Genomic DNA, 23,299 nt, shown 5'->3' with positions numbered 1-23,299 from the left:
TTTTGTACACATCCTTTTTTAATCTTAATTCAGTTAAAAGTTCTTTAGATAGCCACCCTGGCTTCTTTAGGCACCTTCCATGTTTCCGTCTCATTGGTATTGCCTGACGTTGTGCTTTTACTATCTCCCTCTTAACAAACTCCCAGCCATCATGAACTCCCTTTCCTTTTAGTATTGCTGTCCATGGGATCTCGCCCAGCACTTCCCTAAGTTTTATGAAGTCGGCTTTCTTAAAGTCAAGAAATTGAGTCCTAGTATGCTTGGCTGCTCCTTTCCGCTGTATAGTAAACTTCAGAAGAGCATGATCACTCGCGCCTAATGATCCTTCCACATCTACCCCACTAACCAGGTCATCAACATTGGTTAGGACCAGATCTAAAATGGCTGTTCCTCTTGTTGCTTCTCCCACTTTCTGGACAATGAAGTTGTCTGCAAGGCCAGTGAGGAATCTGTTTGACCTTATGCTCTTGGCTGAGTTTGACGTCCAACAAATATCTGGGTAATTGAAGTCCCCCATTACTACTATCTCCCTTCCTTTTGCATGCTTGGCCATCTGTTCCAGGAAGGCATCATCTATGTCCTCCGTTTGGCTTGGGGATCTATAGTAAACTCCCACAATGAGGTCACTGTTATTCTTCTCTCCCTTAATTTTGACCCAAATGCTCTCACTTTGGCTTTGAGGTTCTAAATCTTGGATCTCTTCACAGGTATACACATCCCTGACATATAACGCCACTCCTCCTCCTTTCTTGTCTGGTCTGTTTCTCTGAAATAGATTGTATCCCCCCATTATTACATTCCAATCGTGGGACTTATCCCACCAGGTTTCAGTGATGCCTATTATGTCATATTTAGTTTGCTGTACCAAGAGCTCAAGCTCATCTTGTTTATTTCCCATGCTTTGCGCATTAGTGTACAGACATTGAAGTCCATTAATCATTCCCCCGTGTCTCTTATTTAAGGATTTTTTCCTCCCACCACTAGGTCCGCGTGCTGTTTGCTCCATTTGGTCTATGACATTTGGATGATCATCTTCATCAATTGATAGACTCCTACCTTCAGGAGCACTGTCTCCCTCCCCCACAGATCTTAACAGGATCTGACCATGACAAGGTACTTATGTCAATATCCCCCACTTTCAGATCATCCTCTCTTGCTCAGTTGAGAAAATAAAGTCCAGAGTGTGGCCTGCCACATGTGTTGGGCCAGTGACGTGTTGGGATAGCCCCATGGTCATCATTGCAGCCATGAAGTCCTGATCCACCCCTGAACCAGTCACCTTGGCATGGATTTTGAAGTCCCTTAAAATAAGCAGTATGGGAGTCTTCAGCACCACCTATGAGACCAGCTCTTTCAGCTCAGGCAGGCAAACTGCTGGGCATCAAGGCAGGTGTTGCCTAGACCTACTCTGGGTTGGTCCAGTCTCTGCTTTGACTAGAGTCAATTTAGTCAGGTGAAAAAGTGAGGTGGTTTTAAATCGCTGAATTTAATCCCTTCTGGCCTTACTTTGAATCAATAAGAAGCATTGCCTTGTTTTACAGCCCCCAATTCAGGCCCGCGTGAGGCCTGGGGTGGCAGTCTTGTTCTTGGCATAGCAGTGTAAGTCTGGCAGGCCCCTGGTGCGTCTCCGCTGGCCGACTTAGCCTTCTGGGGCCCAGGGCAAATGTACCCAGCTTCCCTGTCTAGATGGGCCTACCCCAGTTGCTGAACTTGGGGTTACATTTTGTTTCATGGGAGGTGGGGTATGAAGTTTTTTGGGAATCACTCAGCCTCCCTCTTTTGGCTTGGCCTTAACTCTAAGCTTGTTAGGATTGTAAAGGCCTACTGAATTTCACTTCTGAATGAAAGCCCTCCATCTGTGACAGAACTTGACTCTGACATCTCTATTCACTGTATTCACTTCAGCTAGCTATACGGGTGTCACTTCTCATTTGTATGTGTGCTTCAGTAGCAAATAGGAATTTCCAGCCAGACTGCAGTCAGAGCTCATAAAGTTTGTTGTTCAAGCCAAGGCACTTTAGGCCAGAGCTAGGCTGAGAATAATCACACAAGATAGCAACAGTCCTTGTCATTCAGGGAAATATCATTTAAAAGTTGGGGAACAGTATGTGCAGGACTCTCTGTTTATCTCTGTAGGTCTCTGAGTCACTCTTGATTATCTCACTCTGAGTGTATGTGAGTGACTCTCATGTTTCCCTTTTGATAGCCATCCTTGACTTTAATGGATTTTTGATTGTAATGATTATGGAGCCATTCTTGGGTTGTAGTTTAAGGAGAGCTGCATGATCCTGACTGATGTGCCTGCAAGCCAGCATTAAATTGCTCAAAAGATACCCTAAGCCTCAGGGCCTAAACTGTTATTAAAGGAAAGGTGCCAAAAGGTTATACACACACAAAAAACTACCAGCTGAGGTCTCCACTCTGGAGGAAAAGTTCCCTGCCAGCCCACAGCTAGGAGCAAATGAACTACTAAATACAGACTGTAAACAACAGTTCTAAAATAAAATTCATATGTTTCTTTAGTGTTACAGACTTCCACCAGCCAAATTCAGCAACCTCCCCTGAGCACTGGGTCTCGGTATGCACTGAGGCCAGGATTCAGAGAATCGTGAAGCATACTTGGTGAATTCTGTGGTTCTCAAAACTTTCTTTTCTGAAAACAGAAGACCCTGTTTTGTAAGACAGCATGGGATGGGACAGAGGAAAGTGTTGACTGTTCAGGAGGGGGGAATCAGAAATTACACTAAACCCCTTACATGAGCCAAAGTGTCTCTTTGAACCCCAACCCATATATGCAAGAGCTTCGTCATTTATCAGACAGCTCCACATAAGCATTCCTTTGTGAATACATTGCCGTCCCTTCTCTTGAAATGAATGGAACAGGTAGACACATGGGGAACATGTGCATGTTTAGTTGAGATTCCTGCCTTGCAGAGGGGGTTACACCAGATGACCTTTGGGGTCCCTACCAAGTTTACGATTCTATGGTTCTATGTACAGTGGAACTTCCAAAACGTTTGAATTTCGAGGCACTGCTTCTGACTAGCTGACAGCTAGGCTTTTTGTAGATCGGAAGCCACGTCAGGGTTCGGGTTCCAAGGAACGTTCGAAAACCAGAACACTTCTGGGTTTTCGATGTTCGGGAGCTGAAACATTCAGGAACAGAGAGGTTCAAGAACCGAGGTTCCACTGTATTTTGTGGAGGCAGGGGTGTCAGCTTCAGCGGGCTTGAGCCATTTTGCCCTCCCCCCAATGTCCAGAGAGTGTGAAGGCAAAGTACAGAATCTACCATGCTGCTGCAGTGACTGTCTCCTTCTTCTGCTCCTGCTACCATGGAGGGGAAGGAGGGATAAAGAAGCCTCCCTCTGGTGGCAGCACCAAGAGAAAGAGGAGGAGGTGGAGGTGCCACTGCCCACTGAAACCATGCGGCCACTGTGTTCAGCTCCACCCCTGGCTCCTCCCATCATCCTTATGTCATGCATGTGATGTTGGGACATCGCAACATCACACACACAACATTGTTGTCCCCTCCAGCATCTTGGCAAACTGGCAGTTTGGGGAGAGAGCCTTGGTTTCTCTCTCTTGCATGCAGAAACATCCATGCACAAACACGATGGCTGTCTCAGCACTACTTTCTGAAATTCTGATTGCTAAACAGAATCTCAGCTATGGCAGTCGTTGTGGTGACTCCAGTTCTTGACCCAGACTGGTGATTTGGGAAATGCTTTTATTTGTTTTATTGCATTTGCACCCCATCTTTCTTTCATCATGGGACCCAAGGTAGCATAAATGTGGCTCCCAGGCAGATACCCATCCAGGCACCTGCCAGATCCAGACTTGCTTAGTTTCAGCAAGGTGGTGGTTGCATGTGCCTTCAGACCATATGATGGGAGCAGTATGAGTTTCAGCACTGAAATTCATATCATGTATTGACATTTAGCAGCAGGGAGTTATACTGATAGAGGATATGTTTTTAGCTTTTGGTATTTTTTTTAAATTTTAAGTATTTTAATTAGGCGCCATTAGGGTAATTAAAAACTTTTTTTTACTACCACTTGGATTGACTAGCATACTGTGCAATCCTATATATGTCTACTCAGAATTAAGTCCTATTCAGTGCAATGCCATTTACTCCTAGATAAGTGGGCATAGAGTTATGGGCTTAAAAAAACACGCTTTTGTTCAAATTTTGAAATTTTAGATGCATGTAAAATTTGAATTCAGCCGTTAGCACATTGCAAAACCTTGCAAATTGACCTTTCAACATAGACACCTAAAATAAACCGAGATTAAAGGAAGTTACAAACCTGTACACAAAGCTCATGGATGGAAACCTCTTTAAATAACAGGCCAAACAGAAAGTATTCCTGATAAGGCTCCCTGACTGCTTGAGGAAGTTCTGATTTGATGCTGAACAAGCAACAGCAAAAAAGGAAGGGAGGGAAAAACACGAACTGGTTTTATTCATCCTTTGCTCTTCAGTATTTGAACAGTTGCCGGGTTTCACCCAAGGCCAATTTCAAGCTTAAATATTAAGCTTTCCCCGGTTCTACAATTATTCAGCAGGTAGTTTGAATATTCTCCCCCCTCCTTTTTCCCTTTTCTGCCTAGTAAGACATTTGCTGTCTGCCTAGAAAGAAAGCAAATCCCTGCAGGAGCCCTGTCATTACACTACTGATCACATGAAGCTATGCTGATTCTGGGCCTTTGGGGCACAACTCCCTTTTCATTCTTAGGAGCCATTTCAATAAAAACAATGAAAGTCAGATCCAAGGACATTGATGCACTGTGGGTAGAGGGGAAATGAGTTTCTGTAGCCTCCAGGATTACGTTTTCCTGCATGCACTCACACTGAACTATCAATGTTGAATGGAAAGGCTCCCTTCCAAAGTGCTGCCATGTATGTTTTGTAACTCTGCCACTCCTGCCTTATCTCTCAGCACTTCCAGCGCTCACCACAGCTTCCAAATCCTCCCTGTTAGGCTGCCAACTTAACAGCTGACGATGGTGGGATCCCCAAAGTGACAGCCTGAGCAGCTCAGCGTCTCACTTCCCAGAATCTACAGAACGCAAGGAACCACACTGCCATTTTATAAACTGGCAGCGCTCCAGAGCTACGTAACAGCTTATCATTCAGCATTCTTCGTCACTGATTTTTTATTTATTTATTTATCCTGGGAGCTATTATGCCTGCGGAATCCTCACTTTTCATGCATATTGTTACAAAGATTGCACACAGACGCACACACCCATCTCTGCCAGGCGGTAGTAGGATTCCAGGGGATTCTGAGCACTCCCCCAGGGTTGTTTCCATTGGGAAAATTGAGGCACAGCAGAGGCTTTAAGAAATATGGTTTATTGTACTCATATTTACACATAGAGTTTTCCATGGAGGTGATACAGAACAGTATACCCCAAGAGTGTTTCTCATCACCCTCTCATAACTTCAGTAAGCTCAGGTCCAAAGCAGCAGTCAGTCATGGCTCTTGATGCAGCCTCCTCCAGCCATTGCCAATATGGTTCTGTCTACTTCCTTCTTCTTGTTCCCAGAACAACCTTTAGATTTCAAAAAGGACGCATTTTCCTGTGACATCATGCCCCCTTCACCTTGGCAACCCGCCAATTCTCCTGTCTCTGTCCACTCCTCAGTGGGGGACGGGGACTAGGAAGGACAGTTCTTTTGCATCGCCAATGGCCCTTAATGGCTCAGTACTTGGTTGCCAATTATTCCTTAATGGTACTGTGCTTAGCTAGCCTGCCATGGTGGTTTACATAAATTAAACCAGGCGGTTTACATAAATAAACCCATTTATTGTCTGGCACAGTTCTGCAGCTTGCATTTTCCCTTCATATCCCCAATACGATCTAAATACTACTGTTTATTGCCTCCATTTCCGAACACTCTGGTACCCTATGACAATACTGTACCAAAAAGGCATGCAAACACTCCCTGAATGAGTGAGAGTGAGAAAACCAGGGTTGCAGGCTTTATCCCTCCTTTCCCAAGAGGCAAAGTTATTTCATGGAGATTGTGCCTATGCTTACAATTGCATCAAAGCTCTAAGCAAAGGCTACAGTCTAATTACTGGGGTTCCTGTCCTGTTCCAGAACTTCCTCTCACCCATGTTCCTCCCCTTCCAGTCCCATGATCCCTCCAAATACATGCACACATCTAAGATCCACAGATTAGCTCCTGTTCCAAATCCTTCTCAGGAGAAGGCTAAGTTAGCTTCTACCAGGGACTTCTCATCAGTGGCCCCACTGTTCTGGAACTCTTCACCAAGAGAGAGAGCGCAGTACAGCCCCCTCCATGCTTTTTTGTTTTATGAGCAAAAGCTGAGGGTAGGGGCGTTGGCTGTTGAAATTACCTGCCTTCTTTTCTGTCCCATGTAGGGATTTCGGTACTGTGCTTTTTCTTGCTGATTTTAATATAATAATTTTTTTAATGGCCAGAATTCTTATCCCATCCTATCATCATTTGGTAACAGATCAGACAGATTAGAGGCCTTGGAGACCGAGCCTCAGTACATTTCAAAATATAGGCTGCGACTCCGGGTGAGGCCAGGTAACACTATCTGGAAGTCTTAAGGGCATCCTTAGTGAGTGGATCAGGAGAAATTCAGCTGCTCTGTGTTATACTGAAGCTACACTTCCCCACCCCCTGCACATGATAAACATAATTACAAATTTCTTAGATCAGCCCCGTAAGAGAAAACTACTGAAGCTAGTTACTAGCAATTTGATTGACTTGCTTCAGTGAAATCCAAAGATTTGTAATTTTAAAAAAATTAATGTGATTTTAAAGAATGGATGCAGACACACATACAAATTAAATAGAAAAAAAATGGGCCAGAGATCCCAACCCCACTCAGTGTGCAAGTATTGCACGGGGGAAGGGGTGTATTACTTTTTTTTTACTTTTTTGTATTTCTATTTAAATTTTCCATCATACAAATTAATTTTAAAAAAGAAATTATACATAACAGAAAAGAAACATTAAATCATTATACATTAAATCATTATACAATATCCAAAAAAAGAAAAAGAAAAAACATAAACAAAATAAAATAAACCCACCACCCTGTTTAACTTCCCTCCACCGCTACTCGTCTTCTCTAGAATCAATTTTACCCTCATCATTGCATTCTGATTGTTTTTATTTTCTCTATATACATACATATGTCATTGATAATTTATTGTTTTGATGCATTTACATTCTTAATCTAAGCATATTAGCATGTCTTTTTTAGAGCAATATTTTGTCATATAATCATCATAGCATTGCCATTGTTTTTTAGTTTTATATTTCACTGCTGTCGTATGGATGCTGTTTAATTTAGCCAATTTTAAATATGCATTTAATTTGAGAATCCGTTCCTCCTTGGTAGGTAGTTCTTTAGCTTTCCATTTAGATCTTAGTTGTGGTGGTCACATATAAGAAAATTATTTTTTCCGATTTCAGTATTTCTTCTAAAAGGCCCAGTGGGTAAGCCTCTGGTTTTTTCATTAATGGGATTTTAAGCATTTTTTTTCAACTCCTCATGTATTGCTCCCCAGAAGTACTTAATCGGAGTGCAACTCCACCACATATGCATTGTTGTACCAGCTTCCTTGTTGCATTTCCAACAGAGGTTGGATTTCAGTTTATAGATTTTTGCTAACTTGACTGGTGTTAAATACCACCTGTAGAACATTTTGATGAAATTTTATTTTATGTACTAAAGGCGGTAAACCTTATATCTTCCTGCCAAAGTTTCTCCCCTTGCTCTAAATATATTGTGTGGCCGAAGTCTCGCTCCCATTTAATCATTGTCTCTTTCACTTCCTCATCAATCATATCCAAATCTAGCAGAAGGTTATACATTTTAGATAATAATTTTTGTTGTTTTTTAAATAATGTTTCATGCATTAATGAATTCTCTTTAGCAAAGCCTTTCTTCGAGTCCGAATTAAAGACACTTCCAAGTTGTATATATTGCCATCTGTCGGAGACATAATGCCTTATTTCCTCATATGGTCTTATTCTAAGTTTACCTTTATCTTCCCTTATCAAATCTCTATATGTTGTCCATTCCTTATTCATGTTTTATTTTTTCATGGCATGGGCTTCTAAAGGTAAGAGCCACCATGGTGTCATTGGCTCCAGTCTCGTTTTGTATTTGCTCCAGACTTTAAATAACGTGTTTCTAATTAGGTGGCTATTGAAGTCTTTATGGACTTTGATCTTATCATATGCAAGGTAGGAGTGCCATCCATACCTGTTATTATAGCCCTCCAGTTCTAATAAATCTGCTTTTTCCAAAGTGATCCATTCTTTCAGCCATACAAGGCATTCTGCTTCATAGTATAATTTTAAATTTGGCAACGCCAAACCTGGGGTGGGGGTGGGGGTGTTTCCTTCTAACACTAGCCTCATGTGTCTCAAGAGCTGCTTATTGTAAGGCCCCTGTCCTTGGAGGACTTGAAGGGCACGCAGCTGCTGCAAGATAAAGTTTGAAAGGTCTCATGCAAAAGTAGAATACTGTTGGAAACTGGTTTCAGTCTTGTTCTATATGCTACAGCTGCACTTAGTCCTAGTAGCCCCTGTAATATGAAGCTCTGATTCTTTGGGGGTGGGGATGTAACTTAAGCCCGATGGCCAAACTAAATGTGATGTTAAATGTGACTTTGCAGTTAATGTGTATATTTTTGAAATGCAGGTAGCCACCACCAGGAAGGCCTGAGCAAGACTGGGGGCATGGTAGCTGGGGATGGGTGGTTAACCCTTGGTGAAAATGGCCCCCTGGGTGCTGTTATTTGCACTAAGAGGAAATATTCCATTGGTGCCAATAAGAATGTTCTGCTCAGTGCAAGTAGCAGCATTTGGAAGGAGGTTTCTGATATGAAGGGGGTATTCATTGAGATCATGGCAAAGAGGAATTGGTTAAGGTCTCCCTCTCCACCCAACATGGCGATGACCTTGCTTTTACTTTCATGAGGTAGCTGCTCGCATTTTTAAAAAATGTACACATTTCAAGCACAAGCGTCTTTAATGCCATGCTTAGTTTGGTCTAGTAGTCCCGTTGAGGAAAAATGGAGTCCCATTTGAAATCAGTGGTGCAGATTTATACTTATCGATTTCCCACAGCTCCATGTGGTTTTTGGATCTTTCAGTCCAAAGCAAGAATAGAAAAGGAACCCTGTGCTTCTGTCTTGATGAATGAAAGCCAGAGTCCCTTGCATTGCTCTCCAATTGACCACATAAGAAATCTGCTAAATACAAGATGAACAAATTGTGCAATCTGCTACATCTCAGCTGCTCAGCTGGAATTAATGAGGCTAGTCCATCAGTTTGATGGGGATTGTAGAGATATAACAGAGGGCAGGTATTAACCCATCACATTTAGCAGGCAATTTGTATGACCAGCTTTTCTTAAGCTTGCCTCCATTTATCATTTAGCAGGATTGTTATGCTTCTGGTCCTCCCCTCCCCAGTCCTATGCGCCTCTTGACTTCTCATAAGGGGATCAGTCTTGCAACAACAGGGAAGATGGATGGATTAAAACAGCGCAGAAGAGGAAAAAAATCACCAATAGTACACAGCTAAGAATAAGTTGCAGGAGTTACTCCAAGATTCTTAAGCATATTTGGGATCTTGGAAGCTCTCCACTGTGCCAAATTGGCATGCAAATTGGCAAGGGGTGGGGGTGGGGACTATCCAGTATGTCCAATGGCATGGATTTCTGTTTTGAACAAACTCTCCTTTACAAAGGTAATATTCTGATGGATCTTAATTGGCTCTGGTATCAGAGATGTTAGACTTGCATCATGAGATGAATGCATATCCTTACTAGGGCTGCTTGAGAAATCCATTTTCTTTGAATTCTGAATGGATTTGACCTGATCAAGACCTCCTGAACTAATGTGTGATTCAGAATGTATTTATGCTTTGGATTTTGCACTTCTCTGAATTTTTGCAGTGCACTTTTCAGTTCAAAAAGGGTTTATCAAAATGCATTAAAATATATTTTTTGATAAAATGCTTTTATAAATCAGTACATTAAGGCACACAGGCACATACAGTGCTTTTTTCTTTAAAAAAATGTTTAGGGTACTCTCATTTTGACTCAAGAAAATCACCATTTTATAGTTCAAATTGGGAAAAATAAATACAGTGGTACCTCAGGTTACATACGCTTCAGGTTACAGACGCCGCTAACCCAGAAATAGTGCTTCAGGTTAAGTACTTTGCTTCAGGATGAGAACAGAAATTGTGACCCATATTTAATTCCAACATCAGGCAGGAGGCCCCATTAGCTAAAGTGGTGCTTCAGGTTAAGAACAGTTTCAGGTTAAGTACAGACCTCCAGAACGCATCAAGTACTTAACCCAAGGTACCACTGTACAGTAAATGGACAGAAGTACAAAGATTCACAGAATGTTTAGGGATATGTGTACCCTTGTGTACCCCCAGAAAAAAGTTCTACAGACACACACACACACACACACACACACACACATGCTTAATAAAAACCATTATTTAAATAAAAATGGAACACGTGAAATTGACGCAGACCTGAAATATATGGCTCTGTCTATCTATAATCTTACAACTTCATGTCTTTGGCTTATCACCAGTATAAAGGCTCCATATTTTCTGTGGATAAAAGAAAGTGTCATGATCTTTCTATAGGTCATTGTTCATCAGGATTAAATTTGTTGGCACCATTTTTAAGCACTTATGCAAACATTGGCTATCCTACCATTCCCTTTCAGCTCAAAGGTTGCATATTCTTTTAATGAGCGCACAAAGCTTACCCTCAGCAGCTATATATTCCATCTGAGTTGTGCCTTTGACCATAAAGAGTTGTTTCATAGATTCATCCTGATTGATCACTGCCCGGAGCATCATTTCCATGGTCTCCTTCTAGTCTTTGTGACCCATATTTAATTCCAACATCAAGCAATTATTCCATGCTTTGGGGGAGGCATATTACAGCAGAAACAAAGTAGCTGTGGTTTTGTAAGTACTTGCATTAAAAACTAGTTACACTTCTTATTTAAAAAGACTGCTGCCCGATTAATCAGTGGCATTTTAATTGATCCAAGAACCACTCAGTCAGACCACAATTCTCAATCTAACTGTTTCCTACTATAAATAAGTGAGGCTTACAGACTACAGAGACCAACATGATGTAATTTTGCCTGCCCCAAACTTGGCTTTGAAATACTTTTCTTTACACTGTGAAAGTTCCCAGTGAAGCAGTAGTCCACCAGGAAAATTGGCAAATTAGCAATTTATCACCATTGCACTCAGAGTTAGAGCACCTGTTGCGCTGCTGGTTTGAGGGATATCGCCATGAAGAACTCTTTGCCCATCATACTTCCACATAATGCCACTGCTTATTTTGATATATCATGTTTGGATGAATGTTCCTTCTCCTCTCCCCTTGGAGCAGTTGGTTGGTTTGACACCAGGATACCCATTATGCGTCAATACTGTTTCCCTGTCTTTGAAAGGTTGGGCTGGGTATATCAAAAGCAAATGCGTTTGTGGTAAGCGGTATTTCCATCTGCCGGAATTTGATAACTTCTCTTCTTCTTTACAGGTTTTGGCTTCAGATTGTTACATCCTGGAAAGTTGGATCGGAAGCCATCATTGCTTTTGATAATGTGTCACTCAGCCTGGACTGCTATCTTACAAGTGAGCGAGCCTATGATTAACTTTTTAATGTGTAGCCTACCGCAGTACAATGGGTACTGCAAATACATACCTTTTTGACTAAAGTCTTCACTTGTTACACTAGAAGTGTGAAAGTAGGTGCAGCTCACTCATGCTTCCTGTTTTGGCACTTCTACACCATGTGCAAAGAGGCCCTGAGAAAAGCAGGTCAAGGTGAGAGCAGTACAAGTCATGGTGTTGCCCCCAAAATGTCTAGCACTGTATCAGTCAGTCATCAACTTTATTATACTAGCCTTCAGCCTTGGCAGCTGTCAGGCAAAAAATTCAATATAAAATTTCCATTACGCAAGCTACAATGAAAAAAGAAAGGTTTTTAAACCAGAACCAACATTTTAAAATCCCAACATCAACTAAACTAAAAAAGAGCTGTTGGTCCCTTCCTGGTTACCTGTTTGTTGAACTGTTTGTACAACGTTTGCAGGGAGATTATACAGGGTCAGTTATTTTCTGAAAATTTATTCTGATTTGTTTGCAGGGAGGTTATATAATGTCATGACAAACAATTGTTCTCCCATACTTTCCTGTGTATCTTCCTGTCGCTTTCCTTGCTAATAAATAAATAAATCTTAGTGTTTTTGTTGGGATGTGATTGAATCTTTACTCACAAAATAGCAGTCTGGAAGCTCTCATCTGCCTAGAAGTCTCCTTCCTATACCAACCATCCTGATAACTGTTAATCCAGACAAAACGTTTCCAAAGAAGTTTTATCTTAGCTCATCACAGAATGGAGATTTCAGTATATATAGAATGTCATGCAGTGAAGTTTTTCATTGTATTTAAGGAAAATATATGTCCGTTTTGCCAAATGTTAATCTGATATCATGAACATGCATTTATGAAATTTCAGTAGCGCCGTATGTATTCTTGCTGTGATTTTCCCAGGAGATTATATACCACTCTGGTTGTGTTTTGATTGAGAGCAGAGTTAGGCAGAATATTGCTGCAGTGTGGGCAAAGCAGGCAAAGGTGGGGTGTTTAATTCAATGGGAGTGTTTAATCTACACCATCTGTTTTGCCAGTGCAGTGCAATGCTAGTTTGGGAGCCAGGAGAGGAGTGGCGGGAAAGGATTTAGAATTCAGAGAATTGTTGCAATCCTATACATAGTTATCTGGGAGTAAAGCTCATTGAACTCAGTGGGCTTGCTTCTGTGTATGCTTATATAGGATTGCACTGTTAGATTTCTCTTCCTGTCCCACACCCCTGATACTACTTTGGCCTCATTGCCATTAGAGTTGAATCAGTAGTGCAAATAATAATATAGGTGGGTGTAGGCTGGTGCCATTTTACTCTGTACTTGCAGCAGAAGAGACACATACATTTCAGAAGCTGCTGCCTAGAGTCTGACACTCCCATCTCAGTTTGTCTGCATCGCCTTAGGTCAGGGCAATGGCTTGTCTCTTCCAGCCGATGACTCTTCTGCATAGCTGTCAACCGTCCCTTATTTGGTGGGAAAGTCCCTTATCCCAGCACCGTGTCCCACTGCTGTCCCTTATTGATGCTGTCCCTTAAATTTCCCGGGTTTCAAAGGAAGCAGCTCCTCTCCCTCCCTCCCGCCAGGGAGGAGGGAGGCTTCAACTGTGTTGCTTGGCTGCATTGCTCACCCAGTAAGGAGTCTAAGAATGACTGGGGTGTGGAGCTTGCATGCCTTGCGCCGATCAAATTGGCTGTGTTGCCTGGGGACTCGCCTTTGCTCAGTGCTTCCCAGCAGAGAGGTGACGGTGGTTTTCCTTGCTTCATCCCTTTTGCCGGGTTGCTGTGCTGTGGGAAGCTTGAGGCTTCGTTTGGCTGCTGGGTGGGCTTTCTGCCTTTGGCTTGGAGGGGCTCAGAAGTTGAACATACCTGTGCTTGGAAAATCCCTTATTTTGGCTGCTGGTCCCTTATTTTTGAGGCTGCTGGTCCCTTATTTTCAAATCTGTAAGTTGACAGCTATGCTCTTCTGGGCTCTGATGCCGCTGCCGTGCTTTCTCAATAAATTGAAGTGGTCACTCAGGCAACAGTTTTGTTGTCCCTTGCTACTTAGGTCTAATGATCTCAGCCTCAGTGCCTTTCATCTGTAAAATGGGAACCTTAATGAGTTGCCTTTTTGTACAGCAGTGCTGGGCAGTTTTACAAGAGCCCTTTGGAACCTGATCTGCGGTTACTCCAGATTATTTATGATTTATCTTGTGAACTGCCCTGAGATCTTTTGATGAAGGGCGGTATAAAAATCTAATAAATCTAATAAATAAAAAATACAGCAGTGTAACACTGTGCCTGCATATACCTGGCATTATTACACTGGTGTCGTATCCCCAAGAGTGATTTATCTCCAATAGCCATTAGCACTGGGACTTGCACCAAATCCTACCCCTCTCTGGCCAGGGTAGTTTAACTCTAGGATTAACCTTCAAGGCTTTCAGGCTCGGCACCTTACTAAGATCCTTTGCCTCCAGACTGGAAAGACCATTGCTTTTATGAATCTTTGGGAGCTGCTTCCTATCAGAAATGTTGCACTACGCTAAGCACGTTTGTAAAGTTGAAATACTCCACTGCCTTTTGCACTGGGGTTATCATATTACTTGTATTGCTACCATATTTAAACATTTATGGCTGTTTAGTGACAGCAGTGCATGAACTACTGTGCTTTTGTCTCATTTCCTTGTTCTTGGACATTAGGCTTAAGCTCTCTTTTCTTGCCCCTGATCTTCCAACCATTGAGATAATCAGTAATGCTGTGTGTTAAATATCCCTTTATCCAGTTTCTCCTCTGATGTAAACTCACTGTATCTCTTTCGCTGTTTTACAACCACTCTCTATAGTGTTTGCCATCTGTGAATCTACCCCTTATTTCTAATGCATTCCATTTGCTAGTGTCCTAATGCCAAATGCCTCTACAGTTGAATTTGAGCTTCTGCAGCTACAAGGGAATATATTTTTTAATTATTTGTAGCTGTTGCATTGTAACTGCAGAAGAATTGCACTCCACTGTTTTAAAGGCTAAATATGCATGTTGGAAGTTGACAATTAAACAGCAGCCACTGTATTCGCCGCCCACCCCCAATCATGCTGATGTCCTTTCACCTTGTTAGCATCTTAAGCATTCTTTCTTCCCTGCTTCCCTCCTGTTTTTTCCTCTCCATTTGTTTCAGATCCCACAGCAGCAATGGATGCCAGCCTGCCCTTCCTTTTAACGCCATCACCCGTTATGGTTGCAAGCCCTTTGGCCCAGTTTGATCCACCACCAGCTGTTGTTGTCCTCCCTGTGCCAGGCTAACACGCCATATCTGCACAGTCATAAACCAGGCTGTTTTTTTGTGTGTTCCAGTCAATGAAGAGAAGACATCTCGAGACAACAGCCCGGACGCAGGCAATCTGCTCACTGAAAGAGGCAGGGGGGAAGGGCAGATTACAGAAAGGCCAACACAGGATCCTGCCCCAGTTGGCCTTGGAGGTAGGGAAATGGTTTCTTGCTGAGAATCATCATTCCAAGTGGACAGAAGTCTTCACAAGTGCAAGCTTCCATTAAATACAGTAAAGTGCTTTATTGATTATTGTGTGATGAAAAGAGAAACAATGTGACTTTTTTTCAGCAAATGAGAACGTGCAAATTTGGCATGTTTGGGCTGTGAAATGTCTCTTGTATTTATTTGGACAGCTAGGGCAAGGCTTTTCACAAAACCAGGAATGTTGCCGTTTTGGAAAATAAATGATTAGAAAAAAGTGTCCTAATGCCAATTATTATTATTATTATTACTATTATTAAAAGAATGCATCGAAGGAAGGCAAACTGATCACTGTGGGAAAGTCAATGGCAAATCAAAAGTCTGTATCCTTGCTATAACTAATCGAAGCTGCCATGGACTTGGCATACATTTCTCTAACCCATAATGCCTCTGAAAGGCACATGTGCTTTCCCTTTATTTATTGCCTGTTCTGGTGTGTGGTACAGTAGTCCATCCCCTTGCTGTCAGCCACTGGGAGTTTCCCAGTATTTTTCCCATGTGGAAGCAGAATGCATGGACCTGGAGTCTGCAGGGCTCGAGTTTTCACTCTGAGGTCACATCTCCCTTAGCATGGAAAAACAGAGTCAGCATGAAGGTAGGCGAAATGTGAAAAGATGAAGCATGGAACCTTTGAGTGTTTTTGACAATGCCGTTTTCCTGCAAAACCAGTTTCTTGTTGTTTCATATTAACCGGGTTCTGATAACTTTGTTTTTCCTATAAAAACTGTTAAGTTATATCTGTAAGCAGAACACCTTATTGGATCAGCTCAGATGAGACCGTGTCCAGAGGAGGGCAACCAAAATGGTCAAAGGCCTGGAAACGATGCCTTATGAGGAACGGCTAAGGGAGCTGGGCATGTTTAGCCTGGAGAAGAGGAGGTTAAGGGGTGATATGATAGCCATGTTCAAATATATAAAAGGATGTCATATAGAGGAGGGAGAAAGGTTGTTTTCTCCTGCTCCAGAGAAGCAGACGCGGAGCAATGGATCCAAACTACAAGAAAGAAGATTCCACCTAAACATTAGGAAGAACTTCCTGACAGTAAGAGCTGTTCGACAGTGGAATTTGCTGCCAAGGAGTGTGGTGGAGTCTCCTTCTTTGGAGGTCTTTAAGCAGAGGCTTGACAACCATATGTCAGGAGTGCTCTGATGGTGTTTCCTGCTTGGCAGGGGGTTGGACTCGATGGCCCTTGTGGTCTATTCCAACTCTATGATTCTATTCTATGAGAGTCTGGCTGATGCGGTCTTCGCCTATGCAATTGCCTTGCCTTAATCAATGGAGTGTTGAGCAGACTTTTACCCTAATCACAATGTGAAGGCTTGGTTTTCTTTGACACCCAGAAAGAGCTGGCCAGGCTTGTGTCCAAAGGTGACTCATCTGGGTCTTTTATATGGAAACGTTGCAGTGCCGATGGGTGGTGATAGTAGTAGTGGCTTTTCTGATGTTCTATGATGCTTCTGAAAGCAACTGATGGCTGCAGATACAGGTGACTGATGAGGGCTGCCAGTAATTTGTAGACCTACTGTAGCCAGGCTGCACTCCACATCTTTTATTTTTATTTTTAAAATAGACCTAGCATATCAGAGGAAATGTATTAATGCCATGATAAATGCTGTAAACATAGATATTAACAACACCCACTGCTGTTTTCATTAGTTAGAGTGTTTGTACAGCACTTTCAAAGATAAAAAGCACTTCTGAAATGTTGTTCCATGAATCAGTTTGCAATGGAGCTGACAAGAAGGGAGATTCCTGGTCCTGCGCTTGATTTTCTGACATTAGCTCACAACAGCCGTACATCTTGCACTGAGTGGGTTTTATAACGTGTCCTGTATAAAACATGCATAGTGCAGCAAGAAAGCTTGCACTTGAGTTGCCATTCCCCAATACGAGAGGCAATAAAGCAGGTCAGGGCATTATTCGTTCCTAAAGTGCTCAAATTTATTTATATTTACTGTGCCAAACATCGGGGAAATGGAGGGGGGGAGGAAGGCAAGCTACCTTGGAAAACTTGCAAGAATGGTTTATTGGCTCTCTGGAGAGCTGATTCTCACAACTGTAGCCAGAAGATGCAGTTTCTAACCAGCCCTTACTGTCAAAAGCTGTGGGTGTCGCACTCAGAAAAGGTCATAAGAATTGACCCTGAATGTTTAGTAGTGTTGGTGGTGGGAATTGATGTAGCATGAATATCAGGGAACCATTTTGTGACAATCATAGTTTAATTTATGCCTGACTTACCATGAGCCGGATCAGTAAAGTACTGTTTTGAACAAGGGACTCTCATGACAGCTGGTCTCAGGTATCTTATTCCTTGTTGCAGCAGACAGATTGCAGATAGACATATCTGCTTCTCTGAACTCTGCTCCTTTATAACTCCACTGCTGCAGATGTCTAGAGGATGTAGAAAGAGAAGGTGATCCAAGGAGCTAGTAACGTTGGATCTGATGCTAATGGAAACTTCTCTCCTTGGTGAATAGCAGCTGGGAAGCTGTGATGTGCAGGAAAGTGTTAACTCCCCTCCCTGCGTATCATATTCCTGATCCTCGTCTGATTGCTGCTGCCCCATCCCCTGCTTTTGGCTGCTCCTGTTGTTAAATTTTAAAAACTAGACATGTTAATTGTCATCATGCAATTAATATCCCATCTAGTCTGGCATTCAAACATTTGCAATCTCAGTTGTGTGGTAATTGATGGAAGGCTGCTGCAGATTAACTATATGCAAATATATACCAAACTTTGTAGCCAAATCAAAACTGGCTGGCATTTTCTTAATTTATTGGCTTCCACAGGAGGGCATAGAGTTCACAAATGAGTGGGCAGACAAAGAGAATTCAGCTTCACTTAGTATTTCAGTTGGTTTCATGATAAGCAAAACTCACCAATAGCTTCACTCCATAGATCACCACGTGTCCCTCCACCTCCATATTAGGACAATGCCTTTATTAGGCCATCTAAAATATCATAAAATGTTTACCATCTTTTGATAATAAGCAAAACTAAGAAGGGGCAGGGAAGAGAGGGAAAAGTTGGCTGGCGTTAAAGCCATATGGTGTGCATCTATTAAAACTCTTAAGATGGAATCTGGATGGACATAACAATCATTCCAATGAGACTCCATAAGGGTTATGCAGTGATTCCATTCTTGTGGGGTTTTTTTAACTCTTTTATTAAGGTGGGCTGGAGAACTATTGTTGTATTAAACTCACTAAGTGAGGTTACTGAAAGATTTGGATGAGTTGTCATCAGTATGCTGATGACACCTAGCTGTTTCCTCTTTTCATCAAATTCAGTTGAAACTGTGGAAGTGTAGATTTGTTTCAGTAGTCAGTAATGGCTTGAATAGGAGCCAATAAATTAACGCTCCATACAAATTACACAGAAATGGGTGGGTGGGTGCTTTGCCTGGACTGGCATGTGGTGTGCCACCTGTTCTGGACAGATCAGTTCAACAGTGTGTAAAAACACTGACTCAGGAAAATGCAGACTACATTGATACCCAGCATTATAGAGCAAACCACAGTCAGATTACCTCTCTAAAGCGTTAACTTTATTGGGTGACCTTCTCTTTTCTTATTCATGTAGCAAAGCAACGGGAACCATACTCTGTCAAATCAGTCATGTTTTGTTTCATCCTTTATTATTCTCTGATGTTTCGTAATATGCTCAGAAAAGTCTACATTCTGAATATTATTCAGACACACACCCATTGGAGCGGCCCATTGGCTGACTTCCAGCACTTGTTAATTCCGAGCCTAGCTGCTGCCAGGAGCAGCACAATCAGGTCTTTGTGTGTTGTGGAAGGATTAGAACCAGTGTCCATTGATAACAATGGCAATAACTGGCCCCATCTGCAGAGGTGCCAAAAGATTCTGGGGCTCAAGACATATTCCACTAGCTGAGTCTAATTCTCCTGTTCTGGCTAATCCTGTACAGAGATCGCCTGCTCACAATTATCCATGCACTGGTTTCACCTCACTTAGCCTATTTCAATGTGAGCATTGGGCTGAGTTTGAGAACTGTTTGGAAACTAATGCAAAGCAAAGCAGCATGTTTATAACTGGGACTGGATGCTATGCCAGTTTTGAAACACACTTGCTTCCAGGTGGTTTCCAAGCGCAATGCAAAGTTCCAATTTTGACCTAAAGCCCTAAATAGCTTGGGATGAGGGCACCTGAAGGATCACCTTCTCCTGTATGAATCTGCCCAGATACTGAAACTGGCATCTAAAGTTCTGTTCTGAGTCATCCTAGTGCTTGAGGTAAGGCAGGTGGTGGCTGGAGTCAGGGCCTTCTCACCAGTGGCACCTCATATTTGGAATTCCCTTCCTGTGGCAGTTCATCTGGCACTGTTTTTGTTTTCCCTTAGCACCAAGTGAAACCATCTCTATTTGTCCTAGCCTTGTAGGATCTTTAATTTGTTTTTAATTAGATTATACTGGAATTTGATCTATTCTGCTTGTGGTGTGTCTGCTTTGATATCTGTTACGCTGTACTTTTTATTTTTAATCCTTCTGAAAAACTGGCATCTTGGGCTGAAGAGCAACTAGTAAATCACTTGTATAAATAAACACAAAATAACTGGTGTCGCTTTGCTCCTTACATCTTCTTGTTGGTGTCTGGTGTTGTGCTTCAGGTGCGTAATTAGGCTGTGCTGAGGAAGTAAATACCTGATCATTCCATGCTGAAGAAACGGTCCACCCCCTGTCGTCCCTTTTAGCTTTATTTTCAAACCAGAGGCAGACAACCCCTGCAGAGTGGTAGCAGAATCCGATTCCCTTGCTCCCCGGCAGGAATGCAGAACTGTCACTTCTATGATGAGGGGTATCCAGCCATCAAGGAAGAGAACACAACCACCAGAAATAAGTGAAAGTACCCCGTTGTGCGTTTACGAGTCTACCAGCTGGGCTGCAGACCAGGGCTCTGATTTCTCTTGCTTGGTACCTGAACAACTTTGCACATCAATATCGGCCTTTGAATTGGAAAGTGTTCCACTCTGAACATTTCTGCAAATGATTTCTTTTTCCCTCCTCGTCTTTCCCATTGCCTTCTGTCCTGTTCTTAGGTCCCTCCTGCCCCTAGTAATGTTAATAATAAAACCACGGTGTGCAGTATTTCATCAGCTTTCTAAATATCTTTTAGAATTGTGCCAGATCCCCACACCCAGTTTCATGGACCTCTTTGTTCCATATGAAAGAATGGAGCTTTTTTCTCCCCTGCAGCTTATGCAATCTTAGGAGAAATTCAGAGGTTGCAAGGGGTTGGCTTTTCCCTTGAAGTATACATTGATGGCATTACTAACTTGGTCAAGTTCTGTTCTCTTTCTTAAAATTCTTTAAAGCTTTGTGCTGCTTTACAGACTTCCACAGACTTCCACGCTTTTTAGAATGTCTTCCAGGAAGTACAGATTGAAGGGAGTCTGACTTTGGGTTGTAAGGGACTGGTGTGAAGTTTTGGTTTTTCCTAATTAAAAAGTAATGCTCATGCTGCTCTCTGGTGCTCTGTAGGCAGCCTCCCTGTCTGGCCACACGTTTAAGAATGTCCATGGGAAGACAACACGATAGGACATATTTCAATGGGCATTCCAGGCAGCATGCAGGGCTGGAAGTTAAAATGAAGAACAGCATTCAACCTCATCATGTTATAAATGTAAACACCACATAAAAGTCCTCACAATTAACCCAACAACGCCGTAGGGATGGACAACATTTCTGCACGAGTTTGCTTTTTTAAAAAAAGTCTCCACAAGAGTTTGTCAGCATTTAAATGCACATTTCTATGAATTTACACATTTTTTGCATTCAGTGTTGCCTTTCACACAGAGCAATTACATCTAATATTATGCATTTTGGTATTGATTGATTGATTGATTGATTGGCTGACTGCTGCTTTTCTACAGTGAGCAGTGCCCAAAGCAGCTTACAGCAAACATTCAAAACATCAAAATGCAGATTTTTGGAAATACAAATATGCAGTATACAGAATGTGTCAGTGAATTCAGAAATGACAAAAATAAAAGAATTTGGCAAACACTGAATAAATTCCAATATTGCAAAAAGTGTATGCTATGTTTACCTCTTTTTTTTTACTGTTCATCTCTATGCACACTCTTTACGCTCACAGTTTCTTTGGCTGTAAAACTGCACCCTAAAATTCAGAGAAATGTGAATTCTGAAGGATCATTTTGCAAGTTGCTTCAGACAGCACTCATTAGGTAGTTTCACAGCAAAATGCGAACTGAACCAATTCCCACCCACCTCCCACAAATGAATGTCCAAAACAGAAAAAGAAATTGGCTGAAAATATTGATTCAGACTTCTTTTCTTTTCTTGTGTTAGGGCTTGTTATGTGTTATAGGAATGAGAATAGTCCCAAGCAAGCATTCAGCTTATGTATTAAATAAATAAGCATCTATGGAGGGAGGGCTGGAGGCTGCACTCCTTCCCCTGGCATGCATTCACTGCATAAGAGCTGTTTGCATAGGTTCCCAATCACAGGAGAGCTTCACTTGACCCCCTCTGTGTATTAACCCAACACTCCTTCCAGTTCCATACCCAACATCATTTGCAAGAGAAAGAAGTCCCTGTCACTCCTCCCTAGTCCTCCCCACCACTTGTCAAGCAGGACCTAGTATTGCCTCATGTGTACTGGCCTTAACTGAACCTTCTAATCTCTAGTACCAGATTTTTGCATTTCATTGGTGCTCTGGAGCAGGCATGGGCAAGCTCGGCCCTCCAGATGTTTTGGGACTACAACTCCCCTCATCCCTAGCTAACAGAACCAGTGGTCAGGGATGAAGGGAATTGTAATCCCAAAACATCTAGAGGGCCGAGTTTGCCCATGCCTGCTCTGGAGGGGAAGCGGTGATCCACCTGCCAAACAACTAATCCATGTCAGCTAGCAGGATCAGTATAGAAGGTATCAAAAGTACCTCTTCAATAAGGCACCCAGCACTACTGTCATTGCTGGGTGCGATGAATAGAGATGCCCGGTGCTATAACCAAAAGCACCTTACAGACAATCAACTTTATACCATGCTCTGAGTTGCTGCATCAGTATTAGGAATACCTATTTTAAAAGCACAGCTGAAGCTTAGAGAAATTTTCTTTGATTTCTTACAAAGGTCCATAGTTCCCCCCTAAATTTCCACTACAGTACTTTATGTATGGGCCCCAAGTTACTGTAATCTGTGATACAAATGATGCAATCTGTATGTTGTGCATCATCAACCTGAAATATCCTGCACCATCAGCTCAAAATTAAATGCACTTTGAGTTTAATTTCAAAGTGTACTGAGGCAGAAATTTCAAATTCTCACAATGCATTTTAAAGTTTATTTTATTACCTTTTAAGCCCACCTCTCCTCCGCTGACTTCAACAGGGTGTACAGGGTTCCCCCCCACCCCCATTTTATTCTCACAACAATCCTGATAAGCAGGTTAGGCTGAGTGGCTGGCCAAGGTCACAAACACACTCAGTAAACTTCATGGCTGAGTGTAGATTAGAAGCTGGACGTCTTTGATATTAATCCATCTCTCTAACCCCTATAATGAAATCCCTCTCTTTTTTATGATGATTAAAATGTAAATTGGTGTATGTTACTGACTTTGAGTCTAATTTGAATATCTGAGTTCAGTAGTTCAACCAAATCCTAAGTGTATTAATTTAAGTGCATAAACTGCTTGTTGGGGATCATGATATGACACCATCAGAGTCTATGAAGTGGAGTCAGTTAGCCGAATCCCAGGGGGTGGCACCCCTGTGGACCCCTCTTCTGCCCCCGCCACCAGAGAAGGGGGAGAAGTGATAGCTTCTGGTGGGATCTTGTGGAGCTCATGTGAGATCTCACTGCCGCCACAGCTTTTCCTAACCTTCCCCATGGCAGGGAGCACCTCACCCACCTGTCCTGCTGTTGCCACTACTGGAAAAGCTGCTTCTGGGTTCCAGTGAAGTCACAGCCATGTGATCCCAGTAAGCAAGGCTTTGGGAGGTGGGCAACGGCAACGCCATCTTCAAATTTTGCCTCAGGGGGCAAAATGGGATGGTCCACATTGGGACACTGCTGTTAAAGCATCTGCGGCAGCTGCTCATCTACAG

At 42.3% G+C, this 23,299-nt stretch overlaps 1 protein-coding gene across 1 annotated transcript in view; it reads left to right on the top strand.

Annotated features, from left to right (window-relative positions):
- ALK (ALK receptor tyrosine kinase) overlaps positions 1–23,299 on the top strand; it is a 599,157-nt gene that overhangs the window by 486,511 nt on the left and 89,347 nt on the right. Inside the window, exons 10-11 of the mRNA XM_083496014.1 lie at positions 11,589–11,683; positions 15,028–15,153. Of these exons, the coding sequence (XP_083352140.1) occupies positions 11,589–11,683; positions 15,028–15,153 (221 nt within the window). The remainder of the gene's footprint in view (positions 1–11,588; positions 11,684–15,027; positions 15,154–23,299) is intronic.

The sequence above is a fragment of the Podarcis liolepis genome (assembly GCF_965112155.1).
Source record: "Podarcis liolepis genome assembly, chromosome: 3".
Lineage (NCBI taxonomy): Eukaryota > Metazoa > Chordata > Lepidosauria > Squamata > Lacertidae > Podarcis > Podarcis liolepis.
This window is presented reverse-complemented; position numbering and strand designations above follow the sequence as displayed.